Source organism: Mus caroli, chromosome 7 (assembly GCF_900094665.2).
Source record: "Mus caroli chromosome 7, CAROLI_EIJ_v1.1, whole genome shotgun sequence".
NCBI lineage: Eukaryota > Metazoa > Chordata > Mammalia > Rodentia > Muridae > Mus > Mus caroli.
The window spans coordinates 123267858-123291670 of record NC_034576.1 but is presented as its reverse complement, the minus strand read 5'-3'; the positions used below and the strand labels follow the sequence as shown (position 1 = coordinate 123291670).

The 23813-nt window shown below is 45.8% G+C and overlaps 1 protein-coding gene across 2 annotated transcripts in view; it reads right to left on the bottom strand.

The window, feature by feature from the left end:
• Positions 1-3228: 3228 nt before the first annotated feature.
• Otoa (otoancorin) overlaps positions 3229-23813 on the bottom strand; it is a 78106-nt gene continuing 57521 nt past the window's right edge. Inside the window, exons 22-29 of one of the 2 annotated variants that reach the window (XM_021167659.1) lie at positions 22014-22143; positions 20352-20539; positions 18271-18426; positions 10793-10935; positions 10121-10257; positions 9509-9606; positions 5399-5594; positions 3229-3451 (exon numbers count right to left, since the gene is read on the bottom strand). In XM_021167659.1, the coding sequence (XP_021023318.1) occupies positions 3387-3451; positions 5399-5594; positions 9509-9606; positions 10121-10257; positions 10793-10935; positions 18271-18426; positions 20352-20539; positions 22014-22143 (1113 nt within the window). In that variant the 3' untranslated portion in view covers positions 3229-3386. The remainder of the gene's footprint in view (positions 3452-5398; positions 5595-9508; positions 9607-10120; positions 10258-10792; positions 10936-18270; positions 18427-20351; positions 20540-22013; positions 22144-23813) is intronic. The other variant, XM_021167660.2, reaches the window with a different exon arrangement.

Genomic DNA, 23813 nt, shown 5'->3' with positions numbered 1-23813 from the left:
CAGGCAGACAGGCAGACAGGCAGACAGGCAGACAGGCAGACAGGCAGACTACTGAGGTCCTTCAAGAGGAAAGAGTGACCAAAGTTTGTTTTATTATTTTTAACTTTATGTGTATGGGTGTATAGCTGTATACTGCATGTAGGCCTAGTGTCTTTGGCGGTCAGAGAGTGTTTGGTCCCATGGAAATGGAGTTACAGACATTTGTGAGCCACCATGTGGGTGCTATGAACTACACCTGGGTCCTCTGCCAAAACAAAGTGGCTCTTATCCTGTGAGCCATCTCTACAACTTCAAGGGCAATGGACTTTTAAGGTCAAAGCAACAACTATTTGATATGAACTTGTTGCTCTTGCCCACGACAGTTTTTCTTCAACAAAGCCAAGCATCTCTCTCCTCCCCGAGTTCTCACACACATGCAGCACGGCAGCACGACCCCTCTTTGGCCGCACAACCCATTTACCGGGGCTGACCGTCTGTGTACCAGAACTAGAGCAAAAAAAAAAAAAAAAAAAAAAAAAACGAGTTCAACTTCCATTAGCTAGCAGGCTAGGGTTGCAGAAAAGATTTCCAGCCCTCGGCAATCAAGGCTCAGTATCAGAGTAGCCCGCAAGTGAAGCTTCCGCTGAAAGATCTACCACATTCAAAATGGTTACTAGCCAGGAAGGCACAGGTCCCACCCAGTCAGAACCACGGTCAGCAGCACACCCTTATGGGAGCCTAAATGACCTTCATCCCTGCATCTATCTAAAAACCTGCAAGGAGGTGGAGGCTGGGAATCCACTGGGAGGGCTGACATTGAAAGGTGAATGGGACAGCACCTGCCAGTGTGACCTGCTGCTTCCCTGCATGCAAGGGACTCTTTTCAGCCTGACACCCCGGGGGTCCTGCAGGGCACAAGCTAGATTTGTCTTTCTGCCTGAGGCCATCACCAATTATCTGTGCTGTGAGGCAAGCTGGCCTCCTGCCAGAAGAGGAGGTGAAGGGATTTACAGAATCTTTCTCTAATCTCACTTATTAGAGAAGTTAACTTCACCCATTCAGGAGGTAGCAATGCACAGAGGTGAAGAAGTCAGGATTTGGTCCCCTACTAAGTAGAAGGCCTTCGGCAGAGCTCCTTAACCTTCCTGGGGCTCAGTCTCCTTGTGTTGCAAAGGGGAACCATCTCAAGACCCACCCAGGCAGGTCCTGATGACCGTGAAATGAGCTGGCCATACAGTGACAGCCCTTGGGCAGCCTGACGGTGCCAGCTTGCCGTTATTATGATGGAGAGCCATTATGATTATCCAGAGGGGAGGGGTGGCCAGGGAGGTCAGAAATCAGTGCTCAAAACAGAAGATGACTCACAAAAGCCACAAAGTAAGCAGATCTCAGAGTTCTGTGGGCAGGCGTGATGGAGTGTACCTGTGAGCTCCCTCCTCCCTACACACAGAGACACACAGACACACATACACACACACACACACATACACGCACGCACACACACAAACACTCACACAAATGGAGGCGCTAGACAGACAGCTCAGTCAAGACACTGCTTGCCACGTCTTACCTGAATTCGATCCCCAGAACCCACATTTTATTTTATTTTATTTCATTTTATTTTATTTTATTTTATTTTATAGAACAAAAACATAAGGAGGAAAGGGGAGGGAGAGTAATGAGATTATATTGTAACTTTAAATTTTTAATGAAAAAAAATAAGTTGCAAAAATTAAAAATAATAAAATTAAATCCAGGTGTGTTGTCTCAGGCTTGTAACCTGAGCTCTGAGGGGCCTCTACAATAGCAGCTTTCCCAGGACTCCCTCAGGCTCTTAGGACACAACCACAGGCTTTGGAAGGCTCACACCAGCTCCCTTTCCCATCTGCCTCTTCCAATGGCAGTGCCTAAGAAGTACTCACTGGGTGACCCAGGATGGAAGCTGGAGAGGTTTCTTAGCAGCTTGGGCACTTGTTGCTCTTGCAGAGGACACACATGGTGGCTGTCTCGTTAGAGTTCCTACTGCTGTGACGAGACACCACGGCTATGACAACTCTTAATAAGGAAAATATTTCATGAGGGCTGACTTACGGTTTCAAAGGTTCAGCCCATTATCATGGTGGGAAGCACAGCAGGGCACAGGCAGACATGGTGCTAGAGAGGGAGTCTAGAAGTCTACATCTGGATCAGCAGGCAGCCGGAAGACAGAGTGAGCCACTAGGCCTGGCTTGAGCTTCCGAAACCTTAAAGCCCACCCCTTGTGACACATCTCCACCAACAAGACCACACTACAATAATGCCATTCCCTATGAGGGGCATTTTTATTCAAACCACCACAGTGGCTCACAGCCATCCGTAACTCCCATTCTAGGAGATCTAACTCCCCCTTCTGGCCTACTGTAAACACTAGGCACACATGTGGAACACAGACACACATACAGGCAAGTCATCGATATACATAAAATGAAAATAAATAATTTTTAAAGAGAGACTTAAGACACCCCCACTTGCCACCCGAGGAATGCCAGGTAGCACAATGGTCACCTTGCAGATATAGCTTCCAGTCAAGGCCAGTGCTGCCCCACCCTTTCCATTGCTCTGACTTCTTGTCGCTAAGACCAAAAGAACTTGGCAAGTTCTAGAAATAAGTTCATCCCAGAAGGATCAAGTGGGGTGAGGGGAGGGACTGGGTTTCCTATGCTGGTCAGAAATCGCTTCAATGATTGACATATCCAATATATTTTTATATCTTTTTATTTCAGCCCATTCACCAAAGCCCAGAGCAGATTAAAACCACACCCTCCACTAAAACTAAAAATGTTTAGAAAGGTTAAGTTATAACTCCACTGATTCCCAAGGAAATGGAAACATCTGGAAAATGTATTTAAAAATTGATTTAATGTTGAGCCATGTTAAATGTTTTAATTTCCAAGCAATGTGATACCCACCACAACATCAATTAGTTGCAGCAATCAGGCAAGAATATTGGCTTCTGTTGAGAGATTCATTTATTTCAGCCCAGCTAAGTGTCGAAGGAGAAATCCAAGGCTGCCTGGTGCTCCAGGGAAGGGAAATCAAGCCAGACTGGAAACGAAATCACTCCCTGGCTAAAAGGGCATGCTCTCTCTCTCTCTCTCTTGCTCGCTCTCTCTCTCTCTCTCTCCCCTTCCATCACCACAACTTCTCTGTCTCCAAGTCAACAACATGGGATGGGAAAAGAGTACCCACTAGGGAGACAGACTGGCTTAAGAATGCAAGATGGTTTTTAATAATTATTTTTTCCAAGGCCCCGTGATCTCCCTGCCCTCGATAAGGCTCCTCAGGTAAAGGTCCCCCCAGTCTGAAAGCAGCTCCTGATTCTTCATACCTTCACCAGCTTCTTGCAGCACTCAACAGGCCCTTTGGCATCAGGACTTGGCTGTCAGAAGCAGCAGGGTACAGCCAAGCCAAAGCGCCTGGGAGGTGGGCTCTCCTGAAAGCAAACACAGGGCAAGGGGCCCGGGAAGTTGCTGTGGACTGCAGAGGTGCAGCATGGCCTCCGCTTCCTCATCCTTTAAATGGGGGTAATGGAGAAATGGGAACAAAATGGGATTGTGTGACTCAGCATGCTCCAGACCTGCCTTAATCGAAAGAGGTCAGGGAGCAGAGTGTATCCAAGTTGCAGGTGCCTGGGTGTGTTGCTGACTCGGGAACTCTTGGGGAGGCCTGGGAATCTGCAGTTAAGCATCACTCCTGGGTGTTTAAGAAAGGGTTGGGCTCCCAAAAAAAGGGTTCACCCGATGGCAGCCTTGGGGATGGGGTGGGGCTGAAGGGTAAATGGAGGAAGGGCATTAGGGTCTTTCTGACATTACCGTTTCAAGAGAAAACTGATACCTACCTCTCTGGCAATCTCTCTTAACTTAAAAGAGCACTTGCCACTGGCAAGATTGTACAGCTGCGTTATGTGTAACAGAAAATATGATAATCCAACTGAAAATCTATACATACAGGTCTGGTTAGGCACTTAAGGCTCAGCCGTATAACCAGCCATTGTTCTGTTCCCACAGAGGGCACAAATGCCTCTGAGAGGTATCATCAGATCCACACATCCAAAATGCAGGATGCAGGACAAGGATACAATAAGCCCTTGTAAAAGGGCAAGGCTTGTATAGACATGACTTATTTGTGTCTGTGCAGACTGTGTAGACAAATACATCAGCTACTGACAACATTGGCTGCCCCTGGAGAGAACTGAAAGGCTGGAAGACCGGGGACAAAGGGAAAAGGTTTATCACACAACTTCCAGGCCTTCTCCATGTGTTTAAAGCTATATGTGTTATTGATTTTTGTATCATCATACCAAAAAATCATATGAATTCTATGTTTCAATGAAAATTTGCAAAAGTATATCAAAAGAACATGGTTGCTATTTGGTGGTGCCACCTGTGGCCACAGAAATGGTCAGGACCTCATTCAACATCCTCTGTGGAAGGAGGGGAGTGAATATGGGGATTTTTAATTAAGGAAAAGAAGGGAAGGAGACAGGGAGAGGAAGAAAGGGAAGGGAGTCCTAGTTAGGGACCAAGTTCTCTTTCTAGTCTGGGTATTTTCAGGTTTATCCCCTACTCAAATGCCACCTGTCTCCATCGTCCCCTCTCTCCACCACAGGCCTCAGAGTCACGCTGTCTTCTCTCACCCTTCCATGACTGAGTTAGCAAGGGTGATGTATCCAGCTTTCTCTAAACTGCCTGCCTAGAAGTATAGACCCACACCTGCTGCAAAGGTGGTACCCACTCAAGACAGGTGTCAGGAAGATGTGAGAGAGTGAGTGGCAGAGGGGAGGAGCCAACAAAAGCAAGAAGAGGGAGCCACAGCACCATGGGCAATGGCAACTGCTCTGGGGAACTGTCCCTCCCTCCCTTCCTTCCTCTCTCCTTCCCTCCTTCGTTCCCTCACACCTCCCTTCCTCCTTCCTTCCCATCTTGCTTAATCCTCAGTCAACATCACCTGCCCCTGCTTATTGCCTCCCTTGTCTTATGGCTTTGAGATCTTACTAACAAGGAGACATCACCTGATCCATATTCTTGGTCCCTACATACTAGGTATCAAAGAGATATACAGTGATTGATTAATACTGGGCAGCAAGTAGGTGGATGAAGGAGTTACTGAAATGAACTTGGTCCTGAGAGATTCTGACTCGGTGAATTCTGGGTCATACCCAGGGAATTCAAACACTGTCAACTTTTGCATCTTAAAACCACCTCAGGGATCTTTAAAAGACTTTAAAGGAAAATTGGTGGGAACTTAAGATGTACCTTTGAGAGCAGACACCCAACATACATCAAGCCCTGAATCATGGGAACCTCCCACCTTGCAGGGCAAGCCGAGGTTCAGAGAAGGGGAATGGGGGTGGGGCTGAGGCAGGTGTGGCTCTGTTCACCTGTTGGGGACCCAGTGGAGGCTGGCCAGGTAGGGCTGGAACTCATAGGATCGGGCTGCCAGGAGTGAGTCTTGGCGCCATCTAGTGCCCTCTGGAGGCTCTGCAGCTGTGCCGAGCTGAGCTGCAGGCGCTGGGAATGGGTTACAGAAGCTGCATTCTGAGGACCCAGGGAAGCCATCTGCTCCGTGGACAGCTCCTGCAGGCAGGAAAGTGGAGGGCGGGGGACCTCAGTAAACCCTCTCCAGATTTTCCAAACCTCCTTTATCTGCACAACTTTGTCAGACCCTTGCACCGTGGTTGTAAGCAAGCACTAAATAGAGGCTGAAGGAAACTATTTGAATCCCTGTTCGATGTGTCAACCAACAGCAGCTGAACTCTGGGCCTCTTATAAAAAAAAAAAAAAAAAAAAGCATGGGAGATTTTTAAATATTACAAGGGTATTAAACCATTCTCACTCCAAGCTGAGACTTTTCCTTGAAGTAATTAAAAGCATTTAAAGGGTTCTTGGCTTTCCATGTGACTGTTGGTAATTACTTTGTGCCAGAGGAAGGGACGAAGCAAACTCTGGTCTGAGTGCCAGACTAAGTCTGCCCGCACACCAGCTGTGTGATCTTCCCAGATTATGTCACCTTTCTAGGCCTTTGGACTTACTTTGAGGTGCCTCAGAGACCTCACCTCCAAGGCCATCCCTGTCCCTTTGGTATGACTATCGGAATCCTGGTTGACTGATGAGTCCAGGTAGCTCAGCAGAGGTCAAGAGCCAAGACTGGCTGTTTCTTTGTTAATGCTGCCGTGGACAGCAGATGTGGCGAACTCTGCTAGGCACACTGTGATTCTCAGTGTACAAGATATGTTCTGAAGTCACAGAGCTTCAAAAGGACTTGGTGGCTAGCACCAGAGAGACTGGGTTGAGATGGCCTGGCAGAAGAGCCTCTGACATCTCCTGATTGTCTTAAAGCATCTCCCAGAAGCTAGGACTCCACACACTCCTGTTCCTTTATCCCTTCCTTTCCTATTGGCCTCTCACTTCCCTCCTATCCAAGCAGATGCCTCCTGAAATTGAATTCCACTGATTGCAACCCTTCCCCGCTTTCACCACCACCACCACACCAGGAGCTCAGGCTCCTCAACACAACACCACCTTCAGGATGGGAGTCCTGCCTGCCTCTCCTCCTGACCTTCCCTCCAGGCCCAATAAGGCTCTGCATTCTTCCAAACAGGAAGCAGCTTTGTGCCCTTCCTCCTGTCTGAGGCACTGTCCTTCCCTCTGTAGCTGGCAGGCTGACTCGCACCTATCATTAACAGAGTCTGTATTACAAACATTAGCTGTTTTCCCTCTGCTGCTGATTTGTGATCCACAAGCCAGGTTGAATCCCTAGGCCTATAGCACTTTCAAAAATAAATTCAAACTGGCTACCAACATGTAAAAATCAGGAGATTTCCCATAAAAATGAAGGTTCCTGGTGGTCCCTGAAAAAAAGCCAAGAAGATCCAGCAACACGAGGCCCATGTGGTCACACTGCATTGATGTATCTAGAGGGAAGAACACACACACATACACACACACACATATACATACACACACACATACACACACACATACATGCATACATATACATACACACACATACATACACACACACACACACTTTCCCCTGTAACCAGGGCTCTCCAGCTCAGCTCAGGCCACACCCAACCTTGACCTCATCTCCCTGGCCCACTGTGCTATAACCTCTTCCCCAGAGAATCTGCAGATTCCAGATGTATCTAACCTGGAGCCCGTCCTGATGTAGATGAAATAGAAATTTCAGCAATAGGCAACTGCCTGAACAAAGAAGCCACCCTAACTATACTAACATGACCAGAGGGAAGTGCTGGGGGAGGGGGTGTGCCGTGAGTCACCGCCTCCCAGTGCAGTGTGATCAGAGAGGAAGAAGGAATTTGCTCAAAGGCTGTAATGGTTTGAGTCAGAAATGTCCCTCTCTGGTTTCTGTGTTTGAACAGTTAATGCTTAGTTGGTAGCACTTGGTAGGTTGTGGAACCATTCTGTACGAGTAGGCCACTGGATGTATAGCATTAGTGGGCCTTGAGAATTACAACCTGGTCTTGCCTCTATCCCATCTCTGCTTCCTGACTGACAGACCTAGTGACCCAACTGCCATACTGGACTGCACCCATCACACCTGAGCTGAAATAAACCCCTCCTTCCTTAAGTTGGTTCTGTCTTTTGTTGTTGTTGTTGTTGTTGTTGTTCACAGCAACAGATAAGTAACTAATGCAGTGGCTTTGAGGCCAGTTGGTTATTTCCCCCAAACAGCTGCCCATGATGCAGAAGTGTTGTAAGCATCCAGCATCCCGGTGAGGACAGGATGTGTCCCTGTGTCACTCAGAAAGCAGCAGCAACAAAACTGAACCAAGAATGGCAGCACATACCAATAATCCTAGCACTCGGGAGGCTGAGATGGGATGGTGTTTGAGGCCAGCCTGGGCTACATACCAAGCTTATGCAAACTGAACAATATATTAAGTCATTATCTCAAAAACAGAGAAGGGTGGGGAGATACCTCAGCCAGTATCCCAGCACTGGGGAAACAGGGCCAGCTGAGTCCCTTGCTCATCTGCCAGCCTGAGCCCTTGGTTGAGCTCTAGATCGGTGAAGAATGCTGTCTCAGGGTGCGCATGGGGTGGGGAGGGGCTTGGCAGCTAGAGCGTTTGCTGCTCCCTCTTCCAAGGGGCCTAGGTTCCTTTCTCCATTCCCAGCACCCACATGGAGGTTCACAGCCTCAGGCTCAGACAGTACAAGACTGAGATGGGAGTTCAATGAGATTAAACAATCAAGTGATTGAACAGTGAAAAAGAGTGAATTCAAACTCCAATCTCAGGAATGTCCTCTTCTGGCCTCCGCAGGCATTACACATACCTGGCCACCAGGCACACATGCAGGCAAAATACTCAAACAGAAGATGAAAGTTTAAAGGGAAGAAGATGAGTCCAGTAAGATAGTTCATTAAGGTACAGGCACCTGCTGCCAAGCCTGGCCTGAACTTGGATCCCCAGGACTAACGTGGTGGAAGAAGAGACCAGTCATTTCAAGTTGCCCTCTGGTCTCTATACGTGCACTATGGCTTACACATGCACTCCTGTGTGCATGTGTACACACACACACATACACACACACACACACAAAGTGATTAATTTTAATTTTCTAAATAAATAAAAAGGTGGACAGCAACAAAGGAACAACACCTGAGGTTGTCCTCTGACCTCTACATGCATGTACACACAAACACACACACACACATACACACACACACACACAAAGTGATTAATTTTAATTTTCTAAATAAATAAAAAGGTGGACAGCAACAAAGGAACAACACCTGAGGTTGTCCTCTGACCTCTACATGCATGTACACACAAACACACACACACACATACACACAAACATAAAACACAAGGCCAGCCCCACTCAACAGAGCATCCTGTCCTCTCAAACCCCACAATGCCCGTTTGCAAATCCAAAGTCCACAGGCTCTGAAAACTGAATTTTTTTTCTAAAGTTTACAACAAGACAGCAGAAGTTGGACCTGAATGGATAGGAGACTATTTTCAGTGTATTCAGTATGACTTGTCAGGTTTTCTTCCCCCCCCCCCAAAAAAATGAATATGTTTGCTTATGAATGCTCCCTCTGACACTGCTAGAGGTGTTAAGGCACATACCATGAATTTTACAAAACTTGAAAGCTTCTGGATTCTGAAACATATCTGTCCCCAGGGGTTTTGTGGCCATACCTCTAGAAATACACAATCAGTACCATAGGCTACGAAGGGGAGGGGACCAAAAAGAAAAATAAGATAAAATGAAAACTTAAAAAAAAAAAAAAAAAAACTTCTTTAAAAAACACTTGAAATTATTTGGACAGCCATCATTGGCATGTAGATCTTCTCTGGCCCTGAAAGCAAAGGGCTGGCTGGAAATCCCCAAGGCTCCAGGTCTGTCACCTGTGTCCCTGTGCCTGTCACCTGTGTCCCTGTGCCCGTCACCTGTGTCCCTGTGTGGTGTGAAGGGAGGTTGGGCTCCCATCTCTCCCTGAAGAAATGAGCACTTACTTTGAATACCTCACCAGGCAGGCATCTTATGGCTGATGGCTGGAAATAGGGCATCAGTTCTTTGTCGAGCGTTCGGAGCTCTGCCTTCGTTATCCCAGCTAGGGAGAGAAAGGATCGAGAGTGTGTTGCTCAAGCTGTGGGACTCTACCGTTGTTAATGGTGCTGCATAATGTACAGATCAATGAGTCCCCAGGAAGCACTAAGCCTTACCTCACAAGACGGCCAACTAGGGACTCCACTTCCTTAATCAACTCAGGAAAATATGTGGGTCACATTAGCCCTGATTGGCCTCCTCCAGTGGCCTGTATACCCAGAGGGAGGTTTATTTACACACTTTAAGAGTGGGTATAAATCTATTTAGGAGCCCAACTGAATCACATTCTAGATCAATGATTTTGAGACGATAGTGAGTGCAAGAACCCCCGAGATGGCTCATTTTAAAATGCAGACTTGTGGGCACTGCCTCTTGCAACTTAAGTCTTGACATCCGGATTCTACAAGAACTCCTTCATGTTTGCTTCATGTGGCTGGATTACTACTTTGTTCTGTTATACTTTACTTTAGTCCCAATTTTAAATTTAAAGAGCAAGGATGTACCCAGGAGCCCCTTACCTGCAATGGTCCCAAGCTCCTGCAAAATGGAGCTGGTCCACTCAGTGGGTCTCCCAAATACAACTTCTGCTTTCTTCTTAAATCCAGCTAAGACAGGGGTACTGCAGAACAGTGTCCCAATTCTGGCTACCACTGCCCTGGTTAGAGAGGAGGGGTCTGGTGAGTCTGGGGGATTCTCTGACCATCAAGCAGTGCACAAAAGACAAAGAATCTCAGCACCTAGACAGGATCCAGCAAATCCCACTGCATACTGTAGCCCAGAAAGAGACAAAGATCGGAAAGTGGAGGATGGATGGATGGATGGATGGATGGATGGATGGATGGATGGGCAGATGGATAAGTAGATAGATAGGTAGATGGATGGATGGATAGGTTGGTGATGGATAGATGGATGGATGGATGGATGGATGGATGGATGGATGGATGAGTGGGTGGTGAATAGATTGATGGATGGGCAGAAGGACAGGTAGGTAAATGGGTATGTGAATGGGTGGATACATGTATGCATAGATCATAGATGGGTGGGTATATAGGTGACAGGAAAGATAAATGGATGGATAGGTGGTTGGGTGGATGGTGGATGGATGGATGGATGGATGGATGGATGGATGGAAAGAATGATGAATGTATGAGTGGAACATTTTCCACTTTGCACTCTAGTATTATAGCTACCTGAATTCTGAGGTCTTTATTAGTTGTATTTCAGCAGGGTCCATAGCACATAGAGTAGGACCAAGCCCAACCAAATGGAAGCTCTTCAGATCCTGTATACCATAGCCTGAATCTTCAAGGAATGCCTGCAGAATGGATTTAGCCTATAAAAAAAAGTAATAAAAGAAAAGAAATCTGTTAGTTTCTTTCCTTTAGAAATCATTTGACTTCCAGGTGGCTTGACTGTTCAAATTCTTAGACATCCAGAGCTGAATATTTCCAGCATCTGTCTGCACAACTCTCCAGTAAAACCTCCTATGTCCTACTTCACTGCCTCTGCTCAAACCGTTTCCTCCACGTGAAATGTGCTTCTGTATTTCCAACTAATAAAACCCAGCTATACTCTGTGTTTTGGTCCAATTCGAATGCCATTTCTGCATGAAAAACTCAAGCTAGAATGATTTTTCTTTTCTCTCTTTTCTCCAGAACTCTATCTTTCCCTCAATCTTTAAAGGGAATGTAAATGTTTTTGGTACTAAAAAAAAATTACACAGGGGTGTCCCCAATGAAATTTGTGTGATTACAGGATCTTGCATAATTCCAGCCAAGAGGCTATTCAAACCTCATGACTTGTCCCATGGAAAGCCATTCCCCCCTATCCCCCATATGGTTTAGCTGAAGCCAACTGCATTATGGGTAATGACATGGCCTAGTCCTCTCTTAATCGTGCCCTTTCTTTGCCTGGCCACAGGGACTGGCTCCAGATTAGGCATGTGTTCTAGCCAGAACTAACCACCGTTTTGGCTAGATTAATTAGAAGAACTTCTGGGTTTTTTGCCTTGAACTCAGAAAGAAACACACAGGGATCCTTGGAATGATATACACAGTTATCTTCTAGAACCTGCTACACTGAGAAGGTCCACCAACCTCAGAATAAAGCAAATACGAAAGAAAGCAGAACTCTTCAATGTGGGGAGAACTAGATCCCAGCAATGGTACTGAAGCTTCTGGATGAAGATGTACCTGAACTTTGAACTTGAACTTTTCAATTATCAGTGATGTGGTGGTTTGAATGAGAATGGCCCCACAGGCCCATGTGCTTGAATGCTTGGCCCTCAGTTGGTAGAACTATTTGGGAAGGATTCGGGGGTGTAGCCTTGTTAAAGTAGATATGTCTATCACTGGGAGTGGACTTTGAGGTTTTGAAAGCCCACACCATTTCCAGTTAGCTCCCCTCCCTGCCTTGTGCTTATGGATCAAATGTAAGCTCTCAGATACTGCTCCAGAGCCATGCCTGCCTGTCTGCTGCCATGTCCCCCACCATGATAGTCTTGCCCTCACCCCTGAAACTGTGAGCCCCGAAATTAAACACTTTCTTTTATAAGTTTCCTTGGTCGTGGTGTTTTGTCATGGCAACAGAATAGTAACTAAGACAAACATCAATGAATTCCTTCCTTCACTAAGGCAACTTTATGTTGGGTTTGTTGCTGCTAATAAATAAATTGGCCCTGGTTCACTTGATTTACCTACACAGGGCCTGGAAAGGATCCAAGTCGATTCCTTGGGGCTGAGCTACATAATGGTGTGTGGATCCTTCGGTGTGGATAAGAGCAGATAAGACTGATTCCAAGAGGTCAGAGACAAAGGTGAGGAGAAGGCACGGAAGCATGACCATCGAGCATCGAGCATCTCGGTGGGAGCATGGGTCTTGGGACATAGGCATTGTTCCCGCTTCCTTTATGTCAGTCATCTGCATCACACAGTAAAATAGTTACAATGTTGAGAGAAACGCTGAGAAATAGGAAATGTAGGAATGCTACAGGGGAGTTCCACTTACCACGTGGCTGCTGCCTCCCTGCCCCTCAAGTCTGCTTAATGTCTACACTCACAGAGACGACTATCCCCCTGGACTCCCTCACCTCCACCAGCATCCCCTCTCATCCTCTTATGAGCATCCCACCCAGCTTCTGTAGCACTTATCACAATTTTTCAAAAATTTCCCCTTGACCACTTTTTTGTCCATCTCACAGGCAGATCCCCAAAGGGTCATGCCTAGCTTGTCATCATGTTCCAAATATCTAGCCTAAAGTCTGCTGCATACTTTATGACTGACTGAGTACACAAATGGCCATAGTGTGTGAGCCACAGACATCATAGAAAAAGACAGGCTTCTCTGAAAAGGCAGCAGCTTTGTGCCATCCCAAGACAAACGTGTGCATGTGAAATGTTCACTTGTCAAACACTTGATCCCCAGCTGGTGGCACTCCTTTGGAAGGTTCTGGAAAGTTTACAAGGAGGGGCTTCATTGAAGAAAGCAGACTTGCTTTTCAAGGTTCTACCTGGTCGCAGTGTCTTCCATACTCTGTGCACCACGAAGTGAAGCACTGCCCTCCACCACCCACCCTGTCACCATGGCATTCTGCCCAAGCACATAAAGCCATGTGACCATGGCCCAACCCCTCTGAAACCATGAATGAAATAAATCACTCCTCTTTTAAGTTATTTGTGTTGGGTATTTTGTTACAGGGTCAAAAAATTAACAGACTGGCCACTGATGAGTTACCCTCAATGGCACATAGCTACTAGCTGCTATGGATGAGTTTGGAACACCGACTGCAGCTTGCATGCATCTGACTGAATGGTAATATGCACACAGAGCAACAAAAGCTGGCAGGCTGGGTACCCTGCATTTGCTGCACCCTTCGGACAACTTTACCCACAATGCCCTATCTACTCCTCAGCATGAACCTATTGACCAAATACTCATATTGTTCCTCTTTCACAAATAACCCCCTGAGATCTGAAGAACCTAAAACTATTACTCTGCTATAGACTAGTGGTACTACAGCAAAACCCCAGATAGAGGCTGGAGATATGGCTCACAGGGCCTGCTGTGCAAGTGTGAAGATGACTCACATTAATGCCACCATGGCATTAAGGTCAGCATGGAAGCCTACCTGTAATTCTAGCACTCCAATGCCACAGACAGGGATCCCTGGAGCAAGCTGGCTAGCTAGACTAACCAAATTAGTGAGGTCTGGGTTTAATGGAGAACCCCTGAATGAAGTGGAGAGAAAGAAAATAAGGAAGATTCCCAGGGCCAACCTAGAGGGCTCCTGCACTCACACACACACATACACACACACTCGAAAATTTAAAATCCAGACAGTGAGATACCATAGTTGTCTTAACCATTAAAGATGTTTGCCTCTGGAAGAAAAAAAATGGAGACTTAACAGTACCCAGTATCCCTAAACAGTCAAGTACTAGAGAGGGCCCACCCTGCCTAGCCTCCAAGATCAGACAAGACCGACTCATGCAGAGTGGTTTGCCCATGGGCTGGATTTTTCTTGTTAAGTCTCCACAATCAGGTTTTACCAGTTGACTCATGGCAATTTGTGCTTCTCAAACGTGGATGCTCATTTTAAAAACCGAAAGTGCAAAATTACAATTCAGATAAAATTGCTTTGAAGATGTGGTATTAAAGTGTCCTTGCATCTGGGACCTGGAAAATGCAAGCTCAGCCTGCAAGGTGATAAGTTAAAATATATCTCCCTGAATGACTGGACCAGTGTATATGTAATGATTCCGAGACAATTAATACCAACACTTGTAGGCAATATTAACCACAGAAAAATGAGTAGCTGTAAACCTTCAGTCTCTCTGTTCATCCCTCTGACTTCTGTAATGGTTTCTTTCCTCCCTTACATTAGGTTTTAAGCTGAACTATTTGCTAATGTAGTTCCTCCAGGTCTGACTATTAATCTAGAAGCATGCATTTAAAGGTTTGATTGGAGGCTGAAGTGGAAGAACTGACTGCTGATGATATATGCAAATGTTACGTTTTCATATCCTTTTCAAACATATTGATATATCTCGCTGCCATCCGAGAGAATTAAAACTGGCGCACGGGAAAAGGGATGCTCCAGCTTCTAAGTTAGATCTATTTTTCGGTTTCTTCCAGGCTGCAAATAAAATCATTTTAATATCAGGAATGGAGTGTGGCACTTCCCAAACTAGTCGAAACCAGTTTCAGAGCCAGAGAACCACGGGACTGCAGAACGTTAGTAGAAGGAAGTTCACTTTATTGAGTTTAATCCTTTCCATTCTTCAAACAAGGACACCAACTCAGAGAAAGGGAGGTGACTGTGGTGCTGGTGACACCGGATGCTGAGGACAATGGCTGAAAAGAACTAGAACGTGAAATGTCCCCACAGGTCACCTGTTAGAACCCTTGGCCCCTGAGCTGGAGCACTGTTTGGGAAGGGTGTGGAGCCTACAGAGAGTGGAGCCTTGCTGGAGGAGTGAGGAAGTGAGCCTTTATAGCTGGCCCTGACTTCCTGTTCACTTTCTGCTTCCTGACAGCCCATACAGTGTGACCAGCTGGCCTCCCTCTCCTGCAGCCAGGCTTTCCTTGCCTGAAGCCACGCCTTCCCCACCAGAATGGAATGTGTCCCCTCAAACCATGAGCCAGGACATGCTGGGCCCTCTTTAAACCACTCCCTCTCAGGTCCTTTAACACAACAATAAGAAAAGTAACTGACAGCAGTAACTGAAAAAAGTTTGCAGACCTTTACATTATTATTGTTCAACACATTTTTTTTTTTTTAGCTCTATTCATTCTCATGGCTGGATCTCCATATTGCCCTGTTCCAGGTGAGACATGATTTACACCTTGCTGTATTTGAAAGGTGCCACTCAGAGTCACGGGACATCACCATTCTGATTATCTAAACCTAGTGAGAGAAGAGCCCACACCTTAGTCTTACCCGACACCCATCCCCCTTGGTTTGACAATATCACTGCTTTTCTTTTTCCGGCCACTCTGCCTTAGTTCTCTTGCTACTGTTACAAATTACCATCTGGTGGTAAAACAGGTGAATTCACCTATGATTCCCAGAGGCTCAGTCCTGAAATCAATCAGTGGGATGTGTTCCATTTGAGAGCTTTAGAGAGACTGCGTTTCCTCACTTTTCCTAACTCCTTCTGAGTTCTTCCCTTAGTTCTTTTATGGCCACTTCTTCCATCTTCAGAGTCATCAGCCTAGCATTACAAACCTATCTCCCTCCTGCTCCCCCCTCCCCACTTTCACCATTGAATCCCTCTCTATGACTGTGGCATCCTGGCTCCCTTATATAAGGCCCCTTGTGATCACATTGGACCTACCAGGGTAATTTTCATCTCTTTTTTTACATGTATGGGTGTGTGCCTGAGTGGATGTATTGCACCACATGTGTGCAAGTCCCTGTGAATGCCACGAGAAACCATCAGCTCCCCTGGAATTGGAGTAAGGTGCAGTTGTGAGCCATACATTGTTTACTCTGGGAAGCAGACCTAGGTCATCTGCAAGAGCAACAAGTGTTCTTAAGCACTGACCCATCTGTCCAGCCCCCATCCCACGATTTTTAAATGACTTCTATCTGTAAAGCCCCTTCCTCCAATGAAAGAAATTGTATTTATAGGTTCCAGGAATTGGGTTTAATCTATCTTCCACACACCCTCCCCCACTCTGATCACCATCTATTCATACAGACAGACTCCACTCATTGTAACAGAGACTCCACTACTGTAGCAGGCATAACCAACCAACATACTCTGCCCCAGATAGGAGTAGCTAGCTGCTCAGAGCTGAACAACCATGTGAATGGAGTTGACAGCAGAACTTTCTGATATAGTAAATGAAGCAGAGACACTGTTTGATGGGGCTGCTCATAATGAAAGAACCACTGAGGGGCAACTGACCAAGCTAACACAGAGGCAGTTGTAACTAGAGACCCCAATGCCTCACCCAATCAAAACTAAAAGGCAGGAGGACAACTTTAACCTACAGGAGATCAACAGCCAGACTTTCAACCCATCATCAACAACTAGAAAACCAAACAAAATATAGAACAAAATTAAAATATTGAACAACCGAGGAGCATGTCAAGGTGATCATGAAACAGGTAAACAAAAAGCAAGCCCTAAAACTATCCCCCAGAGGCACTTTCTACATACATCAGGAAAGACCAAAGGAGCCCAGGGGTCTAGCTGCGTTGAAGACAGAGATCCAAGGTCAAAAAGCCAACCTTTGCTACTCTTTCCACCAGTTCAAATCTCAGCCCTTACCAAGCAACCCACTTCTGCTGACCTCTAGAAGATGAGAATATCTTTGCATTCACTTATTCAATACATATTTATTATGTGATGAAACATGCATGTGTAACCATATATTTTTAAAGAAAAAAAATATGCGCTAGTCATCTTTTATGGATACAATTTCTGTGCCCAGGATCTAGCCTAAGCCAGTATAAATATCACGCATAGTCCCCAGAGAGAAGAAATCAAACTCTTAGAATGTTTTCTTCCCATAAAAGCAGCCTCACGAAGGTGACAATCTCGGTTTTTCTATAAATGATTACACAAAAACATGGAAGAGAAGTCCAAGTTCAGGAAGGCCAAAGCACACTCACTTCAGGGGCAAAGAAAGAAGAGGAAGTTGTGCGGAGAGAGTCCTAGAGATCAGCCAAGATGTCCTCCTGAGTACCAAGTCCTCATTTCTACGTGTCCGGATGTCAGGAATGAAACCACTCAGAGGGTAAGAGGCAGGAGAAGGGGGCAGGCTAAGCCGTTCTTAAAGTTCACATGGAGTTAGAAGAAGTTTTCTCTCCCCCAGCCAGAGTGGAGAGACCGTGTAACACATGGATACTAGGCCTATTCTGTAGAAGTATCATTTCTCAACAAAGCCACAGAATAAAGATCACCCCACCCCAATAAAGCTCAAGAGAATGCAACAAAAAGATAAAAATTACTAGCAAACACATATATTTCAGAACATAGCAAAGCCTAGTTTTTTGGTTTTTCAAGACAGGGTTTTTTGTTTGGTTGGGTTTTGATTTTTTTTGTTTGTTTGTTTTTTGTAGCTCTGACTGTCCTAGAACTCAGAGAGCCACCTTCCTCTGCCTCCCAATTGCTGGAATTACAGGCATACACCGCTGTCAGACACCTAAATCAAACTCTTAGCAATGTGAAGTTCACAATGTTCATTCATCACTCTGACAGAATTACTAAGTGTCCCCATTTCCCTGCCCTTGTCTCAGAGCAAGTGACAAATTACTAGGTTTTCATTAGGAGAAAATCAGTCCACAGATACAAACTGAGAGGATCTGGAGAGGTGGCTCAGTAGTTGAGTATACTTGTTGCACCTCCAGAGGACTAGAGTTCAATTCCAGCCACACACATCAGGCAGTTCATAACCACTCCCAGGGGAGCTGGTGCCCTCTTCTGCCCTTCCAGAGTACCTTTGCACACACGACATACACAGACATAAAATTTTAACAATAAAAATAACTGTCTTTTAGAAAAGAAAAAAAAAAGAGACTGAGAAACGACAATGATGATGGAGGTCTTTAGCAAGGACATAAAAGAAGCTATCGTAAGTACTATAAATCTATTCAGGGGTGCAAAGTCAAGCATAAGCAATTAAGGAATCTGTAAAAGACCCAGGAACATCTACCCACCTGTCCTGATGTCCATTCTGTCTGCTGGCCCAGGGATGCCACAGTATCTATGGAGCTGAGGTCCAGCTGCTCCAACTCACTCTCGCTAAGAGCCAAAGCAATGCGCCCCAGGGAGACAATATGGTGTTCTTTCCAGCGGGAGGGCAAGTCCCAAACCTTTAGGTAGGAGAAAAACAGAGCAGACCAAAGATTAGTGACAGTGCCTGCTGTGGTCTCTACTTAATATCCTCCCAAAATCCATCACTGAGGCCTAATCCCTAATGTACTAGAAAATGACTCCACTCTCATAAATGGAATCCTTGCCTTTGTAAGAGAGATCTTGAGAGCTCCCAGCACACTTCCACTGTATGAGGGCAAGATGCTGGGGAAAACCACCACCTTAGAGAAATTCATGTTCACCAGACACTGAATCTGTCAGAGCCTTGATCATGGACTTCCTAGCTACCAGAGCTGCCAGAAATAAACTTCTGTGGTTTATAAGTTAAGCAATAGAAGGTATTTTATAGCAGTCCAGACATTGAGTGTATTACACACACTCACCACATACGCCACCAGTCTTTCCGGGGGGGAGGGTTCCACTTCTGGGAAATTAGCTTTAGAAAATCATGAGGCAAGTGCTCAGAACCATGTGTTCAAACATGTACAAAGGCTTACTTAGGGTTTGAGCATGAAGCACTCCCCCCAAAGCGCGTGTGTTGAGAGCTTGGTTTTGAGCTGGTGGTTGCTATGTAGAGGTAGTTGGGTCATGGGGGCAATAACCCCATTGAGAGATCCACTGATGAGTTTACAACTAAACAGACTATTAGGATATGAGGACTAGCTAGAATAAAAAAGTCAAGTGGGCACAAGCCTTTGAAAGGTACTAGAAAGTCTGTCTGTCTGTCTGTCTGTCTGTCATCATCATTCTCCTCTCCTGGCAGCCATGTGTGATCACCTATGCCTCATCATGCCCTCTCTACCATGATATCCTATTTTACCTCAGACCCAAACCAAGAGCCAGTTGACCATGGACTGAAGGCTCTGAAACCATGAGCTAAAGTAAACCTTCCTCCCCTGCAAGTTGTCTTTACTTACTCTGTCACAGCAATGGAAAGCTGGCAGTCATGAAGCACTTATAAAAATCTCAAAGGATCCAAAGCTTAAGGCTAGCTAAATAAAGACCAGTCCCCAAACATTGATGTATATTTATCTTTTTGATACAGAAAAACACATTGCTTGTGGAAGACAAGTTCCTGAATAATGAGTGCGATATCATTTTTGTAACAGATAATGCGAAGCAAGATAGCTTGTATCTGCATGTTCTGAGAGCTGCAGACACAACAACCCAGACAGATATCTACATTATGATTCATAACAGTAGCAAAATTACAGCAATGAAATATTTTTGGTTGGGGAGAGTCATATTGTGAGGAACTGCATTAAAGGGTCATAGCATTAGGAAGAAAGAGAACCACTGTTGTAAGAGAGGCAGAGTCTCTCACTTGAACCCAGAGCTCACTGGTTTGGCTTTTTGGGGTAAGCCAGCTTGCTTCAGCCACTCCCCATCTTTACCTCCGAAGGGCTGGGATCACAATAACCCCCACTCCACCTGCTTTTAGTTGGTGCTGTGAATCCAAACTCCGGTCCTCACACCTTCAAGGAAAGTGCTTTAACCACTGAGCCATCTCCCCTCAAAGGGAACATTTTTTTAAATGACAAACTACTTCTAATCCCTTTCACAACCTTTTCCGACTTTCAGATGACTCCGCAGCAGCTACTGAGGAGGCCAGCTGCAGACAGCTGTTAGGATTCTCCAAGAGGAGGAAATAAAGGTAACATTCTTGCAAGCAGTTTAGGTCAGAATATGCAGAGAACTTGATTGGTCAAGACATGCATCATCTGTGTTCTGCCTCTGCCCTAGGACAAAGGTACCAATAGTGTGCCCATTTCTCAGATGAGGAAGTCATGACCCACACTACTGAATTTCAACAAAATGACATGGGTGCAGGGCCTCAAAGGGTTCATAAGCACAGGGAGGCTGGGGCTGGATACTGGCTGCTTGTTTGGGTAGCTGGTGAGCTTCCTCTCCAACGTGGGCTTACCTGGATTGCCTTCTCCTTCAAGGCCATCAGCTGAGACCGGCTGAAACCCTTCACAGCCCCCAGCAGCTCCACGTTCCTGATGAAAGTGTCCTCCTCCATGCAGAGAAGAACCTCAGGGTCCCAGCAGGCATTGGCTTCGGCCAACTTGAAGATATCATCTGAAGAGGGAGTCACAACTCCATGACAACCTGAGGAACACACAGAGATGTGAGGATGCAACAGAGGAAAGAGAATTGCAGGAAGTGTTCCATGTTTTCTTAATAATCTTCTCTAGTCAGAATCATTCACAAGAGGCAGGGCACTATAAAAGCTGACAGCAGGGAGCCGAGGGCTCCCACCTCTGCCATAGTTATGACCTGCTGTGCACATCCACCAAGAGGCCTCACCACAATGCAACTGGGCAGGTAGGATCGGCCTGAAGTTCCAGTGCCTGGAGAGCAGAGAAGGAAGCTAACCACCCAGTCTTGCCAAATAGGTAGGGCGTAGGGTCACTGAGAAAGCCTGTGTTACATGAACACTTGGCATGAAGACCCAAACAAATAGGGCTTCAACCCTTCCTTATAGGGCTCCAACACAAACTGCTGTGGAATTCCACCCAGGTCCAACTTGGGGAAACAAAGGGTTTATCTGGCTTACTTACAGAGTATGCATGGGGGGGGCCTTCCCAGAGCATAAGTGACCCTAAAACAACTATGCCACAATGAAGTCTTACTCTAAATAAGCAAGTAAGCAACAACAGCCAGCCATCACTGTCCCTGTCACTATCAATGTCAGTTCTGATTAATCCCGCCCACCTCATGCCAGTAAGAGTCAATATTTACCAGGCACTCAGTGAAGATTATAAAAATGGTGATACGCCTGGTAGTCCTTAAGGAAAAATACTTTCTGATCATTCCTTTCATGCCACGCCCTTTGGAAACTGGGGAGGTTTAAACTCTCACAATGACCACTGCAGCCCAGAGTTCACATGACTCCACTTTAGAGGGCGAAACCTGAGGTACAGCAAGGCGTGGTGGCTCCCACCTGTAATCCCTGCCCTAGAGAGGCTGCTGCGTGATGAATAAGAATTGGAGGTTGCCTGGACTACACAGTGAGTTACAAGCCTCTGGGCTACAGAGAGAGACCCTGACTCTTAACGAAGAAAGGGGTAGGCAACCTGAAGACCTTAGGGGAGAGCCACACAGTCATTAAGAGACTTCAAGCCCTACCGACCTGTACCTTGTAGTTGTGAAGCTAGGTTGAGCCTTTAAGATAAGCCAAATAAAGGCTGTAGAGAATGCCTCGGCTGTTAAGAGCACTAACTCTTTCAGAGGATTGGGGTTCAATTTTCAGCACCCATGTGATGCTAGTTCCTGTATGTCACCGCCCTCTTCTGGTCTCTGTAGGCACTGCACACATGTGGTACATGTAGGCATGCAGGCAAAATTCCCCAGATAAATGAATAAATCTTTTTTAAAAACATAAACCAGACCTATGGAAATGCTTGTCACTGTCCACTCGTCAAGCCTTCAAGCCTGGCATCTGATTTCAAATCATGTTACAGAACTGTCATTCTTTGGCCTGTGGGCTTTGCCGTCTGAGAAGGAAACTCTGTTATGTCGCAAACTCAGCCTAAAATAATGCCACCCCAGATGCAGGGTCAGACGCCCTAGAAACACTCACTGAAGGTGGGGTCAAAGCTGGGGCTCTCGTTACTGCTATTCTGAACAGACTCAAAGACAGCCCAGAGAAATTCTTTAGGAAGCAACACCCCAACCATCTTGGAAGCTGTTTGCTGAAGGATTTCAGGAAACTGTAGTTAAAAGAAAAAAAAAAAACGTGTGAGATGCATTTAAATCAGAGTTTAAACTCTATTACCGCTTAATGCCTGAAGGTGGGTTTTTTCTTCATAATAGCCTGTTGTATAAATTGAATCCCTCATCCAACTAATGTCTCTAATAAGTAATTCTACCAAAATGATATTTGACTTCCACAGCAATACGATAAATGTTAAATAACAGGCATGCATCACTTTTCACCCATCAGATTGCCAAAAATAGAGTGATAATAATTAATGCCAGACCAGGTGTAAAAGGCTACCCAATGTGTGCTTTTCCAAGACTGTTGAATGTACAGTACAATATCACCAAGCAATCTGATAATATCTACAAAATATGTAAGTTTGTATATATCTTCTTTTTGGTTTGGTACCAACTTAATTTTTAGCCTTATATTTATCTTTTAAAAGGGGGACAAGCTTGGGGTTTGGAGAAATGGCCCAGTGGTTAGGAGCATTTGCTGCTCTTGTAGAAGACCCAGGTTCTATTCCCAGCACCCACATGATGGCTCACAACTATCTGCCAAAACTCCAGTTCCAGGAGATGCAGCACCCTCTTCTGATCTCCTCAGGCACCACACATGCACATGGTGCAGATACATACACACAGAGAAGACACTCATACACATAAAACAACAATAAATAGGCAGAGGAGGGTTGCATATACATTCTAGGTAGAGGCTGCCAACAGGGGAGCTTTGGTGACACTGGAGAGAGTATCATATCGCATATTGAAATAGTCTGCTTTGTTGAGTCTTGGGATATTATGAGCCCTGCCTGAGAGCCCAGAAAATGTATCAGGCTCTCTTATGAGACCCTGCCTCACTGTTACCTAACACTACCTCTACCACCATCACCCCCACCACCAAAGAGAAAGCACCTGTGCTGAGTCACCTTCCCTTTCAGAACTAGAGTCACAGGGCACACCTGCAGTTCTCATCCCTAAATGCATGGAAGGAACGCCTACAAGTTATGCAGACAGATCTGAACTCCATAGATGCTCAGAGTCCAATGTGGTGTCCACTCCAGAGTCTCCTCCGTGCAGTGTATGTATGTATGTATGTGCATATACATATATATACCTCCCTCCTGCTTTCCCTTTACAGGATCCCCCTACTTAGCTCAAACTGACCTGGAACTTGATATGCTCTTACCTCAACCTCCAGAGAGCTGGGATCACAAGCCTGTGCCACCAAGCTAGCTCTCCCTAGCTCATTCTAATGTTCACTAAGGTTCTGCAACACTCACATATTGCATAGTCAGCCGCCCTTCAATCAAGGATGGACCACAGGTACAATAATGGTCCCATATGTGTGTGGTAATGCTGTTGTTAAACAGTTATGTAAATGACAGCCAAAGGCCAGCAAGGTGGCTCGTTGAGTAAAGGCATTTGCTGCCAATGCTAAGGACCTGGATTCCATCCTTGGGATTCACATGGTGGAAGATAAACCGATTCTCCTATTCTCCAACCTCCACATGCACGCACACACACACATACACACACACACACACACATGCATGTATGTGCACATATACACACACAAGAAAAAAAGAAGGAAGGAAGGAAGGCAGGCAGGCAGAGAAGGGGAGGGATGGAAAGAGGGAGGGAGGGAGGGAGAGAGGGAGGGCGAGAGGGAGGGAGGGAG